The sequence below is a fragment of the Fusarium vanettenii genome (assembly GCF_000151355.1).
Source record: "Fusarium vanettenii 77-13-4 chromosome 12 genomic scaffold NECHAsca_56_chr12_3_0, whole genome shotgun sequence".
NCBI classification, from domain to species: domain Eukaryota; kingdom Fungi; phylum Ascomycota; class Sordariomycetes; order Hypocreales; family Nectriaceae; genus Fusarium; species Fusarium vanettenii.
This window is the reverse complement of record NW_003315833.1, coordinates 26,361-47,667: the sequence shown is the minus strand read 5'-3', so window position 1 is coordinate 47,667 and position 21,307 is coordinate 26,361. Positions and strand designations below refer to the sequence as shown.

General features: G+C 50.4%; 9 protein-coding genes across 9 annotated transcripts; 5 read left to right on the top strand and 4 right to left on the bottom strand.

The window, feature by feature from the left end:
* Nucleotides 1–412: 412 nt before the first annotated feature.
* On the top strand, nucleotides 413–1,196 carry NECHADRAFT_53292 (uncharacterized protein; the record flags this gene model as incomplete). The annotated part of the gene is made up of 2 exons (XM_003040857.1): nucleotides 413–657; nucleotides 707–1,196. The coding sequence occupies 2 exons, from the start codon at nucleotides 413–415 to the stop codon at nucleotides 1,194–1,196; spliced, it is 735 nt and encodes a 244-aa protein (XP_003040903.1).
* A 609-nt stretch (nucleotides 1,197–1,805) lies between these two features.
* On the top strand, nucleotides 1,806–3,145 carry NECHADRAFT_97579 (uncharacterized protein; the record flags this gene model as incomplete). The annotated part of the gene is made up of 8 exons (XM_003040856.1): nucleotides 1,806–1,867; nucleotides 1,899–1,994; nucleotides 2,044–2,085; nucleotides 2,136–2,214; nucleotides 2,252–2,292; nucleotides 2,342–2,627; nucleotides 2,658–2,687; nucleotides 2,720–3,145. The coding sequence occupies 8 exons, from the start codon at nucleotides 1,806–1,808 to the stop codon at nucleotides 3,143–3,145; spliced, it is 1,062 nt and encodes a 353-aa protein (XP_003040902.1).
* Nucleotides 3,146–3,285: 140 nt separating this feature from the next.
* Nucleotides 3,286–3,838, bottom strand: NECHADRAFT_53227 (uncharacterized protein; the record flags this gene model as incomplete). Its single annotated transcript, XM_003040822.1, has 3 exons — nucleotides 3,286–3,449; nucleotides 3,509–3,647; nucleotides 3,701–3,838. Coding segments are annotated over 3 exons (441 nt in total), but the record flags the coding sequence as incomplete, so codon positions are not given.
* A 2,849-nt stretch (nucleotides 3,839–6,687) lies between these two features.
* NECHADRAFT_53244 (uncharacterized protein) lies at nucleotides 6,688–7,488 on the bottom strand (the record flags this gene model as incomplete). The annotated part of the gene is made up of 1 exon (XM_003040821.1): nucleotides 6,688–7,488. One exon carries the CDS (start codon nucleotides 7,486–7,488, stop codon nucleotides 6,688–6,690), a length of 801 nt encoding a protein of 266 aa, XP_003040867.1.
* A 1,332-nt stretch (nucleotides 7,489–8,820) lies between these two features.
* On the bottom strand, nucleotides 8,821–10,819 carry NECHADRAFT_72896 (uncharacterized protein; the record flags this gene model as incomplete). The annotated part of the gene is made up of 7 exons (XM_003040820.1): nucleotides 8,821–8,971; nucleotides 9,030–9,506; nucleotides 9,560–9,746; nucleotides 9,802–10,050; nucleotides 10,103–10,251; nucleotides 10,302–10,482; nucleotides 10,531–10,819. 7 exons carry the CDS (start codon nucleotides 10,817–10,819, stop codon nucleotides 8,821–8,823), a joined length of 1,683 nt encoding a protein of 560 aa, XP_003040866.1.
* A 1,708-nt stretch (nucleotides 10,820–12,527) lies between these two features.
* Nucleotides 12,528–14,168, top strand: NECHADRAFT_72894 (uncharacterized protein). The gene has a single exon (XM_003040855.1). The coding sequence runs from the start codon at nucleotides 12,547–12,549 to the stop codon at nucleotides 14,071–14,073; it is 1,527 nt and encodes a 508-aa protein (XP_003040901.1). The 5' UTR covers nucleotides 12,528–12,546; the 3' UTR covers nucleotides 14,074–14,168.
* Nucleotides 14,144–15,883, bottom strand: NECHADRAFT_105660 (uncharacterized protein). Its single transcript, XM_003040819.1, has 4 exons — nucleotides 15,666–15,883; nucleotides 14,778–15,607; nucleotides 14,634–14,724; nucleotides 14,144–14,552 (listed from the first exon to the last, which is right to left on the bottom strand). The coding sequence occupies exons 1-4, from the start codon at nucleotides 15,856–15,858 to the stop codon at nucleotides 14,203–14,205; spliced, it is 1,464 nt and encodes a 487-aa protein (XP_003040865.1). The 5' UTR covers nucleotides 15,859–15,883; the 3' UTR covers nucleotides 14,144–14,202.
* Nucleotides 15,884–17,402: 1,519 nt separating this feature from the next.
* NECHADRAFT_53263 (uncharacterized protein) lies at nucleotides 17,403–18,884 on the top strand (the record flags this gene model as incomplete). Its single annotated transcript, XM_003040854.1, has 1 exon — nucleotides 17,403–18,884. One exon carries the CDS (start codon nucleotides 17,403–17,405, stop codon nucleotides 18,882–18,884), a length of 1,482 nt encoding a protein of 493 aa, XP_003040900.1.
* A 423-nt stretch (nucleotides 18,885–19,307) lies between these two features.
* NECHADRAFT_97577 (uncharacterized protein) lies at nucleotides 19,308–20,926 on the top strand (the record flags this gene model as incomplete). Its single annotated transcript, XM_003040853.1, has 7 exons — nucleotides 19,308–19,424; nucleotides 19,573–19,829; nucleotides 19,878–20,023; nucleotides 20,070–20,275; nucleotides 20,323–20,402; nucleotides 20,457–20,629; nucleotides 20,751–20,926. The coding sequence occupies 7 exons, from the start codon at nucleotides 19,308–19,310 to the stop codon at nucleotides 20,924–20,926; spliced, it is 1,155 nt and encodes a 384-aa protein (XP_003040899.1).
* Between the last annotated feature and the right edge of the window lie 381 nt (nucleotides 20,927–21,307).

The following is a 21,307-nucleotide window of genomic DNA, read 5'->3' as shown; positions in this document are numbered from 1 at the left end:
GGATAGGAGATGGACCCATGACCTCGTGACCGATTTCGGAAGGTTGTTTCGAGAGGACTCGAGAGCCCAAATTATCCTATTGGACGAGGCTTAATGGCCTGGCAGGTGACAAACACGAGGTCAAGATGCGAGTTTGGAAATGCATAAACTCCATGAATCCATTTGAAACGACCCTGAACTTAAAATCGTCAAATGGATTTGGAAACTGAGTTTAACAGGAGCTTAACAGGAAATACTGAGTCTTTGGAGGAGAGATATCATCATCCCAAAAGCTATAAAGAAGCAGTCTCGTTCTCGTAGTTGATCACACTCAGCACCAGATTCATCACTGTCTTTCACAAAAACACCTTCCTTTACTACACTATTTGTTGATCAAATACCTTCTTTTCAACTCACCACATTCACTGTCAAAATGCAAACCAAGTCGATCCTTGCTCTTGCCACCCTCGCTGCACAGGTGCACGCGTTCCCCTTCGAGGCCTTGTTGGCTCGCACTCTTCAGTCCCGCGCCGTCATCGGCCATGATGCTGTCCAGCCTTTTGCAGAGACGGTTCAGACTGGCGCTATTGGTGATGCCATCAAGAAGTTTGAGCCATTCCTGCACATTGCCCACGGCTGCCAGTCTTATCCTGCTGTAGACGCCGATGGAAACACCAGGTATGTAAACCCGCACTGTACGGTTAAATGGCAACTAACGCAGTCTCAGCGGTGGTCTTCAGGACACTGGAAGCGCTACTGGCGGTTGCCGTGATCAGGGCAGGGGACAGACCTACGTTCGCGCCAAGGAGCGCAACGGACAAATCGCCATCATGTACGCCTGGTACATGCCCAAGGACATGCCCAACAGCGGCGTCTCGACCGGTGCTCATCGTCACGACTGGGAGAACGTCGTCGTCTTTGTCGACAGCGCTGGCGCCCAACTCGTCAGCGCTGCGGCCTCTGGTCACGGTAGCTACAAGAAGACCAACTCTCCTCAGCGTGAGGGCGATCGACCCAAGGTCGAGTACTTTACCAACTTTCCTACCAACCACGAGCTTCAGTTCACCGACACTCTTGGCCGCGATCTTGATTTGGTTGACTGGGATGCGATCCCCCAGGCTTCTCGTGATGCGCTGAACGCCGCCGATTTTGGCAAGGCTACTGTGCCCTTCAAGGACGATACCTTTGATGGTAACTTGGACAAGGCTGCCTCTTAAGAGGCATTCGTCATGTCAACATATCTTCTGGGCTTGGCTCGCCGAGGCTGGAGCTTTTGGGACTAGTGGCTGGATGTGGGCTTACGCATGTAAATATTTGATTGCGCTGTATTTGTAGAACTGTGTTCACAAACAATAAACTCAAAGTATTTACTTGAATTGATACCAATAAGATGAATTGTAGGAACTGCCAACACGAAAATCCTTACTCTATCGTTGTCTGTGCCTTGATGTTGAAATGAAGCCGCGACACTGGACGCAGATCGATCAGATTCAACCAACCAACTCAAGGATGGCGTAAATTCACATTCCGAATCTGTTTTTCTTCCATGACCTCACAGGTGTTTAGTCATCGATGTTGAAGGGTACTCCAACTGCATTCCAACAACCAACATGCAATCTTCCCCTCACTGCTGCATGTTGGTTTATCAGGTGAATCAACGGCAAAGAAAGGAAGGCACGGCTTGCAATGGCTGATCAACAAGAAGCGGAAGAGAGAATCGAGTTTGTAAGTGATAATCCGACTACGGTGCTCTCTGGACACCTTGAACCTGTTCTTTTCAGGGCTAACCTGCGTCTGCTAGGACCCCGACATTGTCGGTGGTGACGATGGAGACTCTGCCATGGACTCCCAAAGGTCGAACATCCGTGAAAACATCTGGAAGGGATATGTGGAATGTGCTGACAAGTATGGAAATGCAGCCGGGTCGAGTCCACGGCATCCATCACCTCTAATATTCTCGAGTATCGCAACGTCCATGGGAGAACTTTTCAATCTTCCAAGACGACGGAATACTGGTACAGAGGCCAGGGATATCTACCATTTGATATACTGAAATCGTAGTAGGGCTCCCAATGATGAGAAGCACGTGGAAGGATTTGACATTAGGTATGGTAGATACTGGCAACCCACAGGATCTTGCTAACTCATGCTAATAGTCACCATTGGATCACCATGCTCTTGGATGATAAGCTTTACCTCCCATCAATTGGAGACAACCCGCAGGCAAGATCAATTGTAACCTGATATTCTACTTCATGCTGATGCCCTGTAGAGGATCCTCGACGTGGGTACAGGCTCAGGTATTTGGGCAATGTGAGTACAGGCAACGGACAGATCATCATTACTATCCTGACAGTGACAGTGACATGGCAGATCTCTTCCCCTCGGCACACATCATCGGCATTGACATCTCGCCCACGCAGCCTAGTTGGGTTCCACCAAACGTGAGCTTTCAGATCGATGATGCACAACTCGATTGGACCTTTGAACCAGAGTCATTTGACTTTATTCACGTCCGCTCGCTCCTCGGGGGTATTGATGACTGGCCCAAGCTCTATGGCCAGCTTTTCAAATTCCTCAAGCCAGGAGGTTGGTTTCAGCATATGGAGCCGAGGCTTGCGCTGCGCTGTGATAACCCGGCTATCGAGGTGGACAAGGACCAGTATGCATTACCTTAGCGTCCCATTGTATCTTATCTACCCCATTTTGTTAGCATGCTAATTTTGATAGCATCTTCAAGCAGTGGGCCCAGCTCTTCTACGATGCCGGTGATCGCCTGGGACGCACATTCAACATCACAGACAAGAAAATGGAGAACTGGGCTAGTGAAGCTGGATTCACCAAGATCACACCCAAGACGTTCAAAGTTCCTTATGCAGGTTGGCCCAAGGACCCGAAGCTCAAGGAACTGGGCCGATATGTCAACTTCTATATGGACATGAGCCTGGGTGGCTTTGCGACTTATCCCATGAGTCAAATCCTGGGTTGGAGCCTCGAAGAGATCACAGTCTTGGTTGCTCGGATGCGTACTGCTATCAATGATCAGACGACCTTGCCAAATGGTGACATGTATGTGTTACTGATGCAAAATTTTGCCTGCTTGCTGACTGTCCCAGGTATGTCACCTACGGCCAGAAGCCATTGCCGTGAATGGGCTGGTGGTTGAATAGTTCAAGGATGGAACAACTTCGTTCACCTCCAACATACCATAGGTAGCATGATCAATAAGCGAAATATCATTGACAGCAAAGCTGCGTGGAAGATGACACAGCCATATGCAGAGACACTGAGCATGGTTGAGCCTCCTCATTTCTTTGAGAACAGTCTCCTGAAGATACTTGGGGGCTTCTCCTGGCCCATCCCCAGCAAGGCGTACAGAGCAGCGAATTCAAACACCTCCTTGATACCTTCCCCCGTCTTGGCAGAAGTCTCGAGGAATTTGACCACCCCTGGAAGTTTGGCCGCCTTTTCTGCACCCTAGAAACAGGTTAGCATGTGCTTGCCACGCCTCAAGATCAAGATTCTAGACTTGCCTCTTCATAAGTGACTGGGTGGTAACCTATCTTCTTCGCTTCTTGGATTATTTTAGGGTCGTACTCGAGGTCCTTCTTATTTCCCACGAGTACGATGGGGGTATTAGGTAGAAAGTGTTGAATCTCGGGCATCCACTGATCGGTCACGGATTAGCAGTATTCATCCAGTAACTGATTTGGAGTCTAACCGCTTCTTCGATATTGTCGAAACACTCTGGAATGCTCTTGTCAAAGGTCAATACAATGACGTTGCCATTTGGGTAACAAAGAGGGCGCAAGCGATCATAGTCCATCTGGCCCGGCGTGTCGGTCATGGTAATGTCGACTGTTATGTCTGCGAGTGTCACGGTTGTGTAAAAGGTTTCTAGCAAACCTGCAGCCTCGTGGAGATGGGCCACCTGAACAAGGTTTAAGTCAGACAAAATGGAAGATGGAACAAGGCTTCCGGTGGCTCATACTTTGTCGACGTTGCCATGTGCTTGATGACTGCATGCATATGATTAGTAAATAACCTGCTCAGAACGGAGATGCACTCACTGGAGCAATAAGCTCTTCCCAGATAACGTGTCACCCACGATTACCAGCTTCTTCTTGACGGGGGCTCGTAGTAGTCGTTCATGATTCTCAAAGTAGTATTTACTCGACAACAGAAGCTGCTCAGCTTCGCTGCGAACGACTGGAGTCGCTGGACGGATTGGTGGGACTGCTGTGGTTAAACTGTCTGGAGATTGAACTGTGGTCTGAACGGAGGAAGAGGAGGCGATAGAGGACCGTTGAAGCGGGGGTGAGTAGATGCTTGTCGGGGGAGGAGGCTCTGGGGACGCCTGAGCAGAGTATGCGGCTGGTGTCGAAGGTCTGTAAGCCATACCCAGGGCCGGCAACTGTATTCTTCCATCGACTGGTTGGGTGGCTCGAGGTAAGGCTTGTTCTTCTGTTTCAGGGACGGGAATAGCCGGATTTCTCCATCCATAACTCTCCTCTTCGATGACGGGTATAGGCATTGACTGAGCTGCCTTTCTCTCACGTAGATTCTCCAGCATGATGGAATAGGCCTGCTCCTCGTCGGTGTTGCCGCTGGCCTTGCAGATGGCGACAAGCGAAGTCAGACTGCGTTCTACGCCCTCTTCTCCGCTGGGGCCAAGCTTCCGGTATCCACGAAGTAACTTGCGGCCGTATAAATGACCTTGGACGTAGTCTTTCTTGGCGTACAAAACCATAACTAGAGTCGAAATGTCCTTCAAAGCTGCTTCGTCCTTGCCCTCTAGGCCGTGTGGGCTGAGCCCGATCTTGTCGATCATGGCGGTGGCTGCATCTTCCCACTTCTCCAGGCCGATGCATGTCTGACAGAAGAGAGATAAGACTTCGTGTGCTGAAGGGAGATCTGACTTTCGTGGCCGTGTTCGACCCTGTTCGGTCATCGGCATTAGCCGTGATAGGCAATTGCGTAGTAACGGCTCGGCCCCTTCATAGTCCGTCGACTGATACTTGACTTGTGCCTTTTTGTAGAGTCCGAGTGCAAGATCAAGGTCAAGATCTGAGTCCGAGTCGGAGTCATCTCCCTGTGGCGGTCTTGAAGATCCTGGAATCCGTATCTGTCCTCTGTCGACGCTGTCTTGCAACCAGGCCATGGTGGACTCGCTGGTCTGACTTGGCAAGACATCCCCCCAATCAGAGCCACAATAAGTTTCTGTCTCTTCATCCCGGTCCAGTGTCAAGATGGTTGAAGCAGACGATACGATGGTGGCAGCTGATCGTACGCAATTCCTCAGGTTTGACATGGCTGCAATCTCTGCAGGCTTGGTCATGTCTGACTGGGGGATGGCAGCAACCGGCGTTGTCTGCAAAGTGCTGATGCGCTCGTTCAGCTTGACGGCGAGATTTCGGATCTCGCGTTGCATATCCTCGAGACTGGGCAAGATTCGATCATTTGCACCTTGAATGGATACTTGGTTCCAGCTGTGTTGGTTAGCTCACCGCTCATCGGGGCCAGGCTGGTGGAACTTACAGAATAAGGGCTTGCATGGAGAGCTGTAGAGTATCTCGAAAGGACTGAATTTGCTTCCGAAATATCCCAATCTTTCCCTCGGCAGCCTTGAGGCGCATCTGCTTCCTTGTCCCACTGAGGACCGAAGTCTCCCTGCTCACCTCTTGCACAACCTTGTAAAGCCCTTCTAGCGCCTCATTTCCATCCTTCAAACTGCAGTAAATGTTCTCCCAGTGAGCTCCGACATGCCCAGTCAAAGGTCCAGCCACGGTGTCGAAGCTCGTCTTCATGGTGTTGAGGACCTTGGTGAGGGCCTTGACATCCTCAATGATGGCCGCCACCGTCTCATCAACGGCCTCGATGTCATCGTATAACTTTTGAGTCCGGTGCCGACATTGTAACATACTCCGAGAAGGGCGAGAACCCCTGTCGTTATAGAAAGGGGGTCCATGGACTTGCCCTACCTTGGCGTAGGTTGCACTTCGAACTGATGTAGTTGCTGGATGAGCGGGGTTTAATAATAATCACGTGTTGATTCCTGGTTTGCCTTGCGATGGAATGAGGCGTTCGGAGTGGAATTAGTAGAGGCCGGTTGCTCCAAGCCACCAAGTTCTAGATCGACGGACCAAAGACTGGGCTGAATTCAACTGGTGCCTGGAGACAACTTGTGCTGGAAGCAGTTTAGGCTAGGTTGACACGGGGATATGACGTACAAGTATACCTCGCCAACACAAAATTGTGAATCCGGGAGGCTTGTGAAGGAGAAAGGCGTAAAAAAATGATATGCCATTATTGCTTCGCTGGAAGACGAGAGGAGCGGCAAGTTCCGTTGATAGTTTCTAGCTCTTTGGCTAGTCTGACGGATCGCAGCTCTCCATCTTGTTAACTGGAAACGTAGGACTTCAGCCCTATTGTGTGATGTGATTATTTGCGTTAGGAAAGGCCTGGATACAGTCAAGTGGTTGAATCAATTGGAGGCAATCACATGTACCATGTTGGAAAAGGCCTTTGTATGGAGCGGACTTCAATGGGAACCACACAAAATCACTCGAGGCCGTTACATTAAATGAATAAGTGCCATTCCCTGAGTCTTTGTCCCGTGCTCCGAGCCATTTAAATGAAACTGCGCCAAGAAACCATAGAAAAACGAAAACTTTATTATCATCCTCCCAGCCACTTAATACTTGACCATCAATGCCGGCAGATATTGTCCTCCAGTCCACCATACAGCAGATGATGATGTCCATTAGTTCGAGCCAGGCCCAAATGCCTGCGAGCCAGAAATTCCAACACTCTCTCATCCTTTTGTTGATCACCAGAGGAAAAGATGATATCTTGTAGACCAAGGAGAATGGAGTCATGGAAAGCGAGTTCCAATGTTTTGTGCCGTAGTCTTGCCTTCTTGGCTCGCTCATGCTGTGTTATGGCACCGCCCATGGTAACGAACAGAAGGAGAATTGCGAATCCGCCGTTAGACATGTAGATAGGCTCCTGGCGCATTTTTGGATACTGCCCCGTCCAACCGGCATGTCCAGAATCTTGAGAGGTCGAAGTGTAGGAACCCGACCCTGACCACGTGGATGCTGAGTTCGGAGTATGCGGCCCACGATATTGGTTCTTGAAAGCCCATCCCACATCGTACATCTCATACATCTTTCGCCTGCTGGGGTCACTGAGGAGCTCATTGGCGGCGATGATGAGGTGGTATCGTTCTAAGCATGTTGCTCGGGGAAGAGAGTTCACCAAGGGGTTCTGCCCGTGCAGATCAGGGTGATACACCTTGACAAGCCTTCGAAAGTTTTCCTTATTGTAGGGCTTCCCAGCTTCGATGCCCAAGATCTCGTGGGGGGAGGGGCGGGGATTTTGAGGCCATCGTGGAGTGTGGTTTCGCCCTGAGGGGCAGCTGAGAGAATGCCGTCGTCTGGTACCAAAACGTCCATGTCCGAAGTAAAGACACTTGGGCGCGGCGAGGGACTTGGAAGCAAATGGCATGATAAAACTTGATGTAGGAGGAGTGCAGAGAGGGATCGAAGGTTCTAGGGACATGAGAACCGTGAGGATGCGCAGCTTGAAAGGAAGTTGTTTGAACACGCAGTAGTTTCGCGACAAGGTGCAACGATGATGTTATATATCAGGTAACTACCATGACGATATCGATTCCAGCCATATACGAGCGGGGTTGGCGATATGAATCAGGCGGTTAACTGCTCATACTTGCTCACAAACCTACAGCAGAGTCGTGCCATCACATGCGGCGTAAGTTTGAGGCGCCAGCATTAAGTAAGTACCGCGGAGATCAAACATTATTTCACATTTGATATTATTTGTGTGGCCGCACATGCAGATACACGTTGCTAAGGTAAAGGGGACCGTGGTGTTGATAGGGCGCATGCTGAAACAGTGATATTCAGCACAGATATGCAGCAGAGCGTCCCTCGTACGATAGAATATGCAACATATATTAATATGTCAATAAATAGGACCAGAAACCCCTTATGTCATCCCAGAATCTGTCGATAATCCTTGATGAGGCCCGTCACTCCTCAGAGGCCACTCACCTTATCTCGGCATTTACCAACGCTCTGCCGTCATTATCAAAGAATATTAATAGAAGCATCACAAGGTCCAAAATTGCCTTATGGTCTGAGAATGAGATCGTGTCATTCTTCAGTTTGTGTTACTCGCCGTGGTGAGGAAACCCTAGCGTCTGACACGCGACTTCAGGAAGACGCGATGTCAGAGGCTCCCACTCCTGAAGGCCACCACAAAGCCCCAGTTTCAATACGTGTCGATTCAACTTCTTCAGTTGAAGACCTTCCGATATAAGGCAACTGCCGTCGGAGCCGCCGTTACCGATGGCGACGAGACAGCAAACGGCCATGCCGACGCTCGGGTCGAAGTAGCTACAATCTGTGGCAAGAATACCCAATTTGTAGGAGAGCTTTCGTGGAATGACCACGACAATATTTAGCTGGCAAAACCAAGTGTTTGCTATTCTTAGACAGACATATGCTTTGCAGAGATTTTCATTGCACGAACTCTTGCAAAGACCAAGACAGTATATGGTATGTGAGCAAGGCCGGTGTATTACGCCTACCCGAGGAGAGAGTTGGAACTGATTTACGAAAATCATCCATCGAATGGCCAAATAGGCAGGCATATAGGCCCCCAAGCGGCAACTTTTAGTACAGAAGTGGTTCTTGATATCTATTCTAGGCCCAATGTGATCTTGATCAACTTCAGAGCTATGAACTTGAGGATCTACTGGAGCATTTATCTATGCAACTACCAGGTTTTCCATCCTTCTATGGGTAAAATGCCTGTTTAGTCACTTGTCCAAAAGAACCAACCAAATACCCCTGAAGCAACCGTCATGGCACCGGCAAACGCGGAAAACAAGATGACGAGGTTTGGGTTGTGTGCTGCAGGAGAGACTGCCAGTCCCAGGACAGAGTTCAAAGCCAGCGTGAGCATACTGAATCAAGTATTAGCCACGGATAATCGTTGATGAAATGAAGAAAGTGAGTACTTACGTTACCGCCTGAAGCGTCGACTTCATATGCGAAGCAGCCTTGTTGTATGCATACTCAGATCCAGAGACAGACCACAATACTTCCCCGACAGCGCTGACAGCGTGCACGGGTATCTGCAACGTGAAGCTGACCTGGTTGGGAATATGACCGTCGTTTGACGCAGCGCATTCCAGAGGCATGTTGTAGCAAGGACCGGCGTTGTAAACGGCCTGTTGAACACCAGCGGCTATCGCCATGGAGAAGGCAATCATGACAAACCCAAGCGTCATCCTGACGGTTGGCCTTGGGTTTAGCTTCAGCTTGTGCATGTACGGATACACGCAGTGTTCGAACAGAGGAACAGCCATAAGCACAAAGATGGGGTTCAGACTCGAGACAGCATCGTTTGGAATCCCATGAGTGACCATTTGGCCAGATTGAGAGACCAGGTTGGTTTGATTTTGTTCATAGCATAGCCAAACAATGGGATAGATGGCCCTTGTGTTTTCGTTAGCCATGCCATAAGATGAGATTGAATCGTATAATCTTACCAAACTCTGCACGCCTGCAAGGCCTGTCGAAGATCTTCGACATACTGGTCATCCCAAGGGACGGTTCGGCCATGCTTCTCTAGTTGCACAGCGGGCATAGCAGAATCCAAGTTGAAGCCTCCTCTGATGGCGCATCCAAGTGCACTCAGAAGTTTGGCCCGAAAGCTTGCCTCTGGCTTTCGACGGTCTAGAAAAAAGTTAGTATTCACTTGGAGAAAAGATTCAGCCCGAAAACTACTGACAAAATCTGTTGCGTCCCAGAATAAGCACGACAGTTCCTGAAGCGAGAGCAACAAGAGACATCAAGAATGAGGTCCAGAAGCCGAGGTATTTCTCCATGGTGACGCTCGCAAGACCAGAGAGTGCTCCGACATTGGCACACCAGTAAAAGATGCTGTAGACACGTCTCACCGTCACTTCATGGTCCACGATGACACGTTCTCCAGAGTCAAGTGTTTGGATCTGCTTTCCAGTGATCCGCACCTGGTCAGCTTGGTTGAGTTAGTAGATCCATCAATTCAATGGATGTTGGTGGAATATTACCTGTAAATGGGGCAACGCTCGACTTGACGCCTCCAACACCGAGACCTATTAGGATGAAGGCTCCAATCAAGCCCCCAAGACCGGCGCCAGCATCTAGAGCTGGGGGGATTGAGGTCAAGAGTAGCAAGAGAATGCCAGTGAAGTATAGTCTACACTTGATCAGAGATAAATAACACCATTTATGCTTGGTGCAACTTACACGCACGAGACAACGAGAGTTTTGTATGGACCCCAATGTCCATCCGCCAGCACGCCAGCAAAGACAGGTGTAGTGAAGCTCACCAGTCTCAGAAAGGAGTTGAGAGCTGTGGCAACCGATTGGCCCATGCCCAATGCACCTGGACGTCCAAACCCACTGGCAGGGTTTTGGATGTAGTTTTCTCCTAGATGTTAGATGGGAGGTGTAGACTAGGAGAGATGCAACTTACGTAGCGGCGCCTGCAGGGCATAGTAGGCAAACCTTTCAGCCCCAGAGAACCAAGCAACGATCCATGCTTCAACTGGAATTTTTCCGCTGACGTGCCGTAGATTTGCTAGGTCGTCTTCAGATGGCTCTTCTTGATCAGTCTCCGGAGAACTGACAGCCGATGAATCTGGAGGAGCTTGAGCTTCAGTGGTAGAAGCATTGATCACCCCATTGGTGTTTTGGCTGGGGGTTTTCTCAGAAGGCTCCGATGTGAGTTGCCCAGGGCTTTCTTTCTCCGAAGAGGGGTTCATGCTGCCGACAAGGATGAGAGAGGAGAAAAGGCTGCAAGATGGTACGATATACGATACCTAGCTAATCACAAACAGGTCCTCTTCCTCCGGCCTAGGTTTCAAGTGCTAATGCCAGTGGCTTTTGATGCAGCGGGAACCTAGTGAAGGTTTGAAGGGAGAACACAAACTCAGCAAAAGCCACGAAGCACAGCACAAAGCAGGTGGCGAGTGAGACGCCGCCTATAGCCGACAAAGGATTACCTACCAACCAACCATGGCGACATTTGTCCCTGCCAGCTCGAGCACTAACAAAGAGACCTCGCAGAGCGAATACGGGCCGACCAAAAAGACCCCAGGATGCAATCCCCCGATTGGTTCGTGCCCTGTAAGCTTATCCCCGTCCCGCCCCCGGAAACGGGTCAAATGGCCTCAATCCTTCTCAGGTCCCCGGTCAGAGCCGAGCCAACAGATTTCTCCGCATGTGGAGGGAGAGAAGAGGGAAGGTCGGGGCTGCAGGCATGGTCCCACAGGAACTTATTGAGGTACAAGAGAGGAAGCTGATGGTATGTGTTGGTTCACCCCAGGCGGGGAACAATAGTGGTGCTCCACTGCTACAAGGGTGATTTTGATGTAGATCTGGGTTAGATGTCCACAAAGGTACTTTCTGGGGGCATTGGCTATTCAGGGGCGTGGCGATTGATGCATATGCACGGTTTATGCCTCTCGCTACGTGCCGAGGAGGGTGGTCAGAGAAGTCATGGAGAGCATGCTTCTATTTTCCATTACTCATTCTATGATTGCTCATATGCAATAGAGATGAGGAATGGTAATCACAGGTTGCCGCGTAAGACCCTATTGGCATGTCAAAGTGTGCGACATGCCATATTCGGACACAAGTCATTCTGCAGTCATATCGTGCATCTCCGAATCTCACCAGTTGCAAATCTTGATGATCCGTATGCCAGATTCGGCTGACATTTATGCTGTGATTATGCTCCGAAGTGATGTCTTATTGAAACACCAATGAGCCATTTGAACTGTCACACAATCATATTACACAATTTACTACTCAGCCGATGATTCAGAATTGTAAGCCCCTTCAGGCGGCTGTAACTGATGCCTGGCATTGAGTATCACTGACGCACCAATCTCACTAATGCAACAGATCATGAAAGCACAGACTAGTTGAGTACGGAATGCATCGGCTGCACCAAAAGGCGATGGACCCAGGCCTTGCGGACGGACGCTTGTAGACCTGAAAGTGGCATTAGACCCGGTGCAAGCAATATTATTCACCTGCTTTAGCCCCCACGAGCTCCCCTGTAGATGAAACGACCAGGAACCGGAGCTTGCTTGTAAACTCCATGTACTATGATCCTATGGAGTACAGATTATTCGCGGCCTCGCCACGCGTGCTCTTCGCCTCAGTCTTACGTCCGATGGAGTCCGATCCTGGACCGAGTGTCCCCCAAGGCTCTCAAACTCGCTCTGCATACCGGCTATGAGACAATCCAACATGCCCAATCTTACCTAGAATATGCTTCCAGCTTGGTAAGGTAAGCGGAGATCTGTAACGGCAGAGAAAGAGGCGTAACAGTATCCGGCTCCTAGTGTTAGAGCAGCCCAGGCATGGCTTTTGTTGCCTTAGTACACCCTTTCTGTAGCCGTTATAAGCCAGCCTTGAAGTAGTCTTGATTTCATGTAGATAGAGAAGCAAAGATCTTGGCCATTTTGATCAATCTACGACAATGCAGGTCCTTCAACTTCCTCTTCAAGCACCAACCTCGGCGTCGCTGGAACCCAGCAAGTCCAAGCTGCACAGCAGCCACGTGGTGGTTCCAGAGAAGCGACCACTGCCTCGGGACCTTTACTCTCCTTCCTTTCAAGATCTTGTCGACTTGGCTTTGTTTCGAGTCTTTGATGCAGCGTTCACTCTGGATACACGCCCACCGAGACTATTCCCCACGGCCGAGACAGTGTTTGCCCAACACTTTACGTACCATGACTGGCTGAATCATGGGAATCTCGAGACGGAGCTTGGAAGAATGAGCTTCATGCTCGAGAAACTTCCTGAGAGAGGTCTCCCTACGGCATTTACACCCATCATATGCCAGGTTCTCCAGGCTCCGGCTTTGATAGTTGGCTGGAAAAGAGCTGTTCCACAACTGAAAGAGAGAGCCCAAGAACAAACACGCTGGATCGTACGCCAGATGCAAAAACAGAGACCAGCCCAGAATGAAGGCATTCCCAAGTCAACATTCATCACAAACCCGGTGGATTATGAAACAGACCACATCGCTTCAGGTCTTGCCAGCCAGCTCTGGGCCGGAGCCCTGTCGGAAATGACAACAAGGGTGTGCAAAAGTCAAACAAGACAAGATGAAGCAGAAGCCTTTTTGCAAATCTTTTCTCTCCTCAAAGACCCATTGGGAGGCCTGGAGAATATCCCAGACAAATCTGTCGAATGCTTTACCCGGATGCTGTCGTCAGTTACTGCAGTGGCACGTCAAGCACCAAGAGCGCATGCAACCAGCGCTGACTGGTCCGCTGCTGTCGCTCAAGCGGCACAGGAAGCACTGTTCCTTGGATGCCCATTGCTTGAGGGGATCAGTCATGTCCATTTCACGGGCCACCAACAGCTGCCGTATGCATATGTGCCTCTTGAGAAGCTCCCTCGCTCCGAGTTCTCCATCTCGACCCATGTTGCAACCATTGTGGAGGAGATGCTCCTCAGCGAGTCCGAAGGTGGCTGCTGCATTGCCCCCATTGCAGTTTCGACGTATCCAGCACTGCCACTTGAGAACGGAAAAAGAATACCCGTCATTATTGATGGCAACCACCGGGCCAGCGCAACAATGGTTCTCCGAATGATTGCACATTATCCGGATGTTTTGACGACAGAAGATTGCACAGAGATGCTCGACGAATTTTGTCGTGCTCATCAGCTTGGTGTCAAGTGGGAGATCGATCTGGCAGATGTCCTCCAAGTTCTTCGAGCCAGTGCATTTCACAAGCGCCTTTTACAGAGCAAGATGAGCACAGTGAGGCAATTTCTCCACGTTGATACCATTCCCGCACTGGTGGTTCGCGAGGACAACTTCCATACCGTCTGCCAGCAAAGGCCTCCTTTGGCGGACCGTCCAAGGTTGCTGCTCCCGATCCATCAGGCCATTTACAACGATGAGGACTTGGGCTTTGCTTTTCCACAGGCTGGTCAAGTTCACGGAAGAGCTACGGGTTTCAAGCCGATGAGGTTGATTCAGTGTGGCAAGTAAATGTTTCTTAGTTAGCTGTTAGCGTAGACAGATTTTAAAAGTAGACACCAGTTGATCAAATTTCTCAAGTCTAGTTAAAAATCATTCTAATTCCTGCTTACTGAACTATCGCATTACACAATTTTTAACTCATGTAGACTGTTTGCTGCTGAGCCACTTGGCCAAGCCAGACATGCCATCCTTGAACGAGTAAGCTTCGAAGCCTTGCGCTCTCAAGGCTGCAGCCATGACCCTTGACGTGTTACCATCATAGTCTAGAACCAGCAGGGGATTTGTTGCAGCTGATAACCACTTTGAGACACCTGAATCTTCAATCTTGGCCTTGAGCTTCTTCCACTGGTCAATGAGGACGTTGGGTTCCCCAAACTCAAAGACTGATGTGCTCTTGGGCGTCAAACCTTCCAGTGGGGACGTGAAGGCGCCCTGTACATGGCATTCTTCAAAGTCCTCTGGGGAACGCAGGTCGATGCAGCGAATGGCTGAGGAAGAAGAGAGGCTAGTACCATTGGGCCCGTTGACTCCGTTCACTGCGCCCTTGGCAACTGCCAGCTTGGCAAGACGAGCCATGACTTCTGGGTCAGTCGGGTGGATAGCCTCGGGATCGGCTTCCCATCTGAAGCTATACACGTGTTGATCGACATCAAACAGTTCCTAAATGGTTGGCCATCAGCACATGCGTAAGATGATGAAGGTGACAGACTTACTCGGTTGCCAATCTCCTTGAACTCACTGTCAGGCAGCTTCTGGAAGTACGTGTCCATATGCTTCTGTGGTAGATCACAGCAAACAAAGACGCAAGAGACTTCACCCGTGATAGGGTCAGCGTAGCTGCTGAGAGCTCCCTTGTCCTTGGCGGCCTGGATGAACTGGAGCAGACCGCCAAGGTTCATGCCACTTGAAGGACCAGAAATGATGCCCTCCCGGGAAAGATGCATGGACAGTCTGTACGACTCCTTGGAGCTGACAATCTCGGTCTCGTCCACGACCTCCTTCCAGGGGAACGGGCTCGTCTCATGCATGGGACGCTCCCGAGGGCCTGGTACAATATCGGCCTCGACATTGCAGACACCCAACACCTTGACCTTGGGCTTCTGGGACTTGAGGTACATGCCAGTGCCGGTGACACACCCTGTGCTACCCATGCCCATGCAGAAGATGTCGATCTCCGGCAGCTGCTTGAGAATCTGAGGGCCAGTCCAGCGCTCATGGGACTTCCAGTTCCACACACTGTCGTACTGGCCGAGGTTGACCACCTTGTCCGAACTCTTGCCTAGGTTTCTGGCCCACTCTACCGGCCCCCTGATGTCGGTGGTGTCGGTGTAAGTTGGGCCACCGTAGAGCATCACCTTGAGACCAAAGAACTGCAGTTCCCGAACACGGTCTATCGCAGCCTTATTTGAGACATATGCAGTTGTATCATCGTTGTTGTAGAGGACTCGGTTGGCGATGGCGAGCGAGGTGACGGTCGATCCGGAGCTAACCTCGAAAACGGACTTGTTGGCGGCGGAAGGGTCATGGAGGAGCATGTTGACAGCTATACGAGGTCTTGTTAGCCTTGCAAAAATAATTGCAGTATAGTATCAAAGGCCTACCTGGAAGCGCCTTGACGTTCTGGGCTGGAAGAAACGTGAGCAGCTTGGCGTAGATGCGCACATTGTCCTTTCGAAATGGGTTCAGAGTGTCGGGCAACTCGACCAAGGGGACCGGAGGCTGTTCATCAGGATCAAAGAACTGACGAAGAGCATCAGGGCCCTTGAAGACGTTGAGAGGGTTAGAGACTGCCATGTTGTGTGTGTGTACTTTGACTTTGGTGATGTACTCGATGCTGTATCAGTCGCCTCCCAAGTAGTAGCTGTCTCTCAACACCAAGATTTATATAGCGAAACTGGCTGACTTACTTGGAAATATTCCACTACCAAACCTCGAAACTGAGAGAATATCTCATCAAGTTCCTTCTACCCATACCAGTAACTGGCCCGTCATCAGCAATGCTAGGAAGCTGTCCTCTTCCCGCGCCTCTCCAAGCAACGTGTTCATCACATGCCTCGCCTAGCAAATTGTAATGCACGCACATGTCAACATATCCATGCTGACCCGCCAATCTTACGGGGACCTTGTAAGCCGCCTGGACCGGCAGGTATCAAACTTGCTCAGTGCCGGTCCCCCCCCACGGGGGTGCAGAGGCCGGCGTCCAAGTAGTAAGACGCTGCGGGCCGAACCGATGGGGAAGCTGACTATGCATGACTCGACTATGGCGAGCTTGTTTTACCTTCCGGATTCAATAATGAACTAGTAATATTGCGCACATATGAGCAATTTGTGAAGCGTGAAACCTAGTCTGAATAAGCGATGCAACCGCGGCGATTACCTTGATGGTAACACATATCTAATTATGCAGTATAGCCAGTTCTGGACTTCTACAAACGCCCAAGCGCATCTGCCGCTTCGTGGCGAGTAAGATCCTTCAGCAGGGGTCGGCCGTTTGTGCCGTGATCTGCGTTTCACAAGTACCTGCAGTTTACTAGAAATGCAGAAAAGAGGCGCGGAAAGACTGGAGACGGTTTCTGACGTGAGGAGGAGCCCGATTACGTGACATGTATCACGACCCATATCCCGTGGCCGTTGACGCGGAGATTCGCCTCCATTCTTGGCCTCGCCCGCATGTGCCGAAGGCCAGGGTATATGTGGATATTCGCGGTCCGTCATCATACGAGAGAACTCGACCCATTTAAGCATAAACGACTCAACCGGGACGCATACGCTGCCAGGGGCTCATCCCACCAACTTCATTAGCATGGCCGTTAATCTAGTTACTTGGCACACGTCTCGTGTGGTCAAGATCGACCAAGAGATTGACAGCAAGAGCAATGGTACCCATGATCTCACTGAGATTGCCGTGGGTGTTCATTGCTCTGGCTCCCTAGTCGAGTCGAGCGACAAGAAGCGACAGGGCTATGATCTCTGGTTCGTGGATGTGGACGTCACTTCACGGCAAGGCATAGAGAATGGCAGTCAGGAGCCTGACAAGAGGTACTTCTAGCATGGCACATTATCAAATTATATACTAATGAGTTTATAGCGATGGTCTGAGCGATCTTTTGCGTGCTGCGCAGACACTGGATAATGCTGGTTCTGCCGCCTCGCGGTCCTATCGTGCCCTTCTGGCCGTACCTAGAACCACTGGCTTCTTCGTTAGGACCAACTGCTTCCAAGAACGCTTTGTGGGCTGCAAAGATTTTGGTGTCTTGATTGACCGCTCAGTCTTTGGGACTCCTGCAAGTCCTGTCACTGAGTCGAGCCTTGACCAGCTTCTTGATGGAAGCGCCCTCATGTTCCTTCGTCCCAAAGACCAAACCGGTCTCTGTTATGAAGCTGTTCTCATCGAAGAGGTGGACGCCAGGATAAAGTTCCAATGGCTTCTCAAAGATCAACCCCAGCAAAAGACGCTGGCTTTGGTCGATGGCCACCTCAACTTGGAGTCTTATCTTGGCCTCTACAGCTCTGCAAAGGCACTTGGAGCCAAGGTGGTGCTTCTAGATCGGAAAGATCATTGGATCACTGATCCCGCTTTCCATCACTTGTACGATGACTACATCGCCATCGACATGACACCAGATGAAGAGTTCCATGTGCGAATTGCCGAGGCTGTCAAGGCATATGGACATGTTGACGGCATCTGCGGTATCGCCACATACTCCCTCCCTCCTGTGGCCAAGGCGGCAACTCTGTTAGGCTTGCCTACTGAACCACCAGAGGCAATTACCATGGCAAACGACAAGTACCAGACAAGGCTCCTCGACCAGGACCCTGTCCTTTCGGCCATGGTTGACAGAGTGTCTGATCTTGAGGAGTGCATCAAGGACAAGTCTTTCGTGCCCGAGTATCCCCTCATCGTCAAGCCAACCTTTGGGACAGGGTCCGCCCATGTTCACAAAGTTGACGATGAAGCAGCCCTGCTAGAGGCAGTACGTCGCATCACAGAAGTCGCCAAGAGAAAGGCTCTGATCGAGACGTATGTCGAGGGGCCAGAAGTGGATGCCAACTTTGTTCTTGTGGATGGAGAGATTCTCTTTTTCGAAATGAATGACGACTTTCCAACCGCCGGAGACCAGGGGGATATTGACAGCGACTTTTGGGAGACCATCAACGCTTTCCCAACTGTTCTTCCACCCGATGAGTTCGCGCTCTTGCGTGACGAGATGCATCGCCTGTTGCTTGCCATGGGTCTCAAGACTGGAGTCTTTCATCTTGAGGCCAAGGTACAGAATTCGTCTTCCGAGTACAGGCTTAAAGACAGTGTCTACGACTTGTGCCCGAAAGAAGGCTCTGTGAAGAACTCCCCAAAGCGATGCTTCACCATTGAGGTCAACCCTCGACCACCGGGAATGGCCAACTGCTACGGGTCGGGTGCAACCTACGGCGTCAACTTTTATGACATCCATGTTTTGCGGATGCTGGGAGATACTGAGCGAATTCGGGCGCTGTCGAAGCCGTTTGAGCCTCACTCAACCATTCCATACAATGCGAGGATATGGTCCGACCTGTTTTGGCTCAGAGCCGACAAGGGCGGCATCTGTGCCACGGACACGGTCTGTAGTGAGACGCTAGAGAAGTTGTCACCAGAGGATCGGGCACTCATTACTAGATCTTGCTGCTTCTATCGACGCGGAGAGCGCATACCAGACCCGACGGATGGAGTGGTGAGACTTGGAGGTTTCTTCTTTCTCTCGTCTCGTAAAAGTAGGACAGATATTTTGCGTGCGACAGCTGGTTTGGTCAAGTACAACTCGATTCCGGTTACCACAAGCTAGATAGAGAACGAAAGAGAGGAGCCAGTTAGATTGGTGACCTGGTGAAATAGAAGCGCCGTTTGCTCATTTCCGAGGTTCTAATCAAGATACATGTGAATTTTTACCCACTACAGACGTAGATCTGCTCCAGTAGGGGCTGAAGATGGCGAAGCCTTTGGAGTCATTTTCCAATGGGGACTCTGCCTTAAGATTGTTGAAACCAACAGCACCCTTTTGGCCTCTGACAGTCTTACGTGGCCCAACCATTCTTGCCCATTGCGATATCCTTGTAAGAACCCCTCACTTGTGTTGCCCTCTTACGTGATAGACCTGCAGCTTTGTCCCTCGTGAGGGGTAGATATAAGCTGAAAGACCCTGGTTGAGCCAAGTGACCCTTGCCTTTCTTCTACCAAACCATCTCCAGTTGCAACTTTATCAGCAAGTATGTTGTCAGCACGAGGAACCGCCTGGACGAGATATGGTTATCTCCACGGCAAGGAGAACGCCTACGACCCCGTCAAGAATCCCAAAGGTGATGTCATCCTCACCAATGCTTTCAACGTAAGCGATGTCGCTCGAGTTTTATCCTTGAAATACTGACTGTTTAGTGGTTCATACTTGACGACCTTGCCAAATTCATGAACAACCATGTACGCTGGGTCAACCCCAAACGACAGTTGATAAGCAACTTACTGACTTTCAATGCAAGCATGATCTCGACAAGAGTCTCCTCACATATGGTGAAGGCTACACAGGAACGCTGCGACTTCGCTCTGCCATGGCAAAGCACTTGAACAGACACTTCCATCCAGCTCAGGCCATTGATGCCGAGGAAATCACCTTTACTGCAGGAGTAACCAACCTTAACGAGGTTTGTGCCTTGGTCACATGCGATCCTGGGGAGGCTATCATGCTTGGGAGACCTATTTATGGACCCTTCTCCAAGGACTTTGTGATGAGAACTGGGTAAGTATTTACGTTATGGTTCATTCACTAGTCTAATTCATCTCGCAGAGTGAATCTTGAATATGTGTCAGTGGGGGATACAGACCAATTCTCGCCTGGTTGCATTGCAGGTTATGAAGCTGGATTTGAGGACGCGAAAGCCAGAGGCGTCAACATCAAGGCGTTGGTTATATGCAACCCACACAACCCTATAGGTGAGAAGGCCTCTAGTTCAAAGAAGCGAAGCTTATGAGAGTCTAGGACAATGCTATCCTCGCGAGACACTGGTTGCACTTTTGAAGTTCTGCGCATCAAAGGGTATCCATCTTATCAGTGATGAGATATACGCACTTTCAGTCTACAGCCGAGACGGTGATGGGTCGGAGAAGTTTACATCTCTTCGCGCTGTAGATCCTTCGGGCATTATAGACCCTAGTCAGGTTCATATTCTTCATGGAATGTCCAAGGTAGGTTCTGTTCACCCCGTCACTCTTGGCTTGTCTAATGGCATCAGGACTACGCAGCAGCGGGTCTTCGACTTGGATGCGTCATTACGCAGAACAAAGAGTTTTCCAAGGCTGTGCGTGCCATTTGGTGAGCACGCTTGACAAATGGTTAAAGGTGTCATCTACTCATATTACACTCCAGCCGATTCTCTTCGCCGTCGCAATTGTCCATGGACCTGGCAGCCAAGTTCCTCGAAGACGAGGCATTTGTAGACCAGTTCCTGGAAAAGTCGCGAGCCAGGCTACACTCAGGCCGTGCCTTGACTGATACACTCTTAAAAGAAGCCAATATTGACTATCACGAAAAAGGGCAAGGTTCTTGAACGCGCATCGTGTGAGCAGTCACTGACAAAGAGTAGTAATGCCGGCCTCTTTGTCTGGCTCAACTTGTCACGGCATCTGGACCTCGACGAGGTTAACGGCGATGAATGGGAAGCCGAGAAGAGATTTTCCCAGCGCCTCACCCGGGCCGGAGTCATTATGGACACAGGGAGTGAATATCGGGCGCCTCGGGCGGGAAGATTTCGCCTGATGTTTACCGTCGACGAGGGGACTCTCCGTGAGGGGGTCAAGAGGTTAGTGTCAAGCCACATGTTGGTGATGGTTTACTAATGTCTAGATGCAGAATATCTGCCGTTCTTGGAGATAAATAAGGGTTGTTGGTGGGCAGCCTCTTAGACGAACGGGTCACCAACCCCCACTGATCCCAAGCAACCGGTTCACCACGGACAAATAGAAATACAATCATGCGATTTCATCGTCTTCTACTGGATGAAAAATCCTTTCAGTCACCCACCAAGTGCCGTGTTCATCGTGTGGCAGTTGGTGAACAAGGGTCCCATGCAGACATGCCATGAACGCGCACATTTGAGCGAGTTTCACTCGGACATGGGCTAGACCTTGAAGACCCTCCAACCCCCATCTCGGCCTATCTAAAGGCAAAGATTGGAAAGCATGAACGCCACATGAGGCCTTGGCAAGCCCGGTTTATGT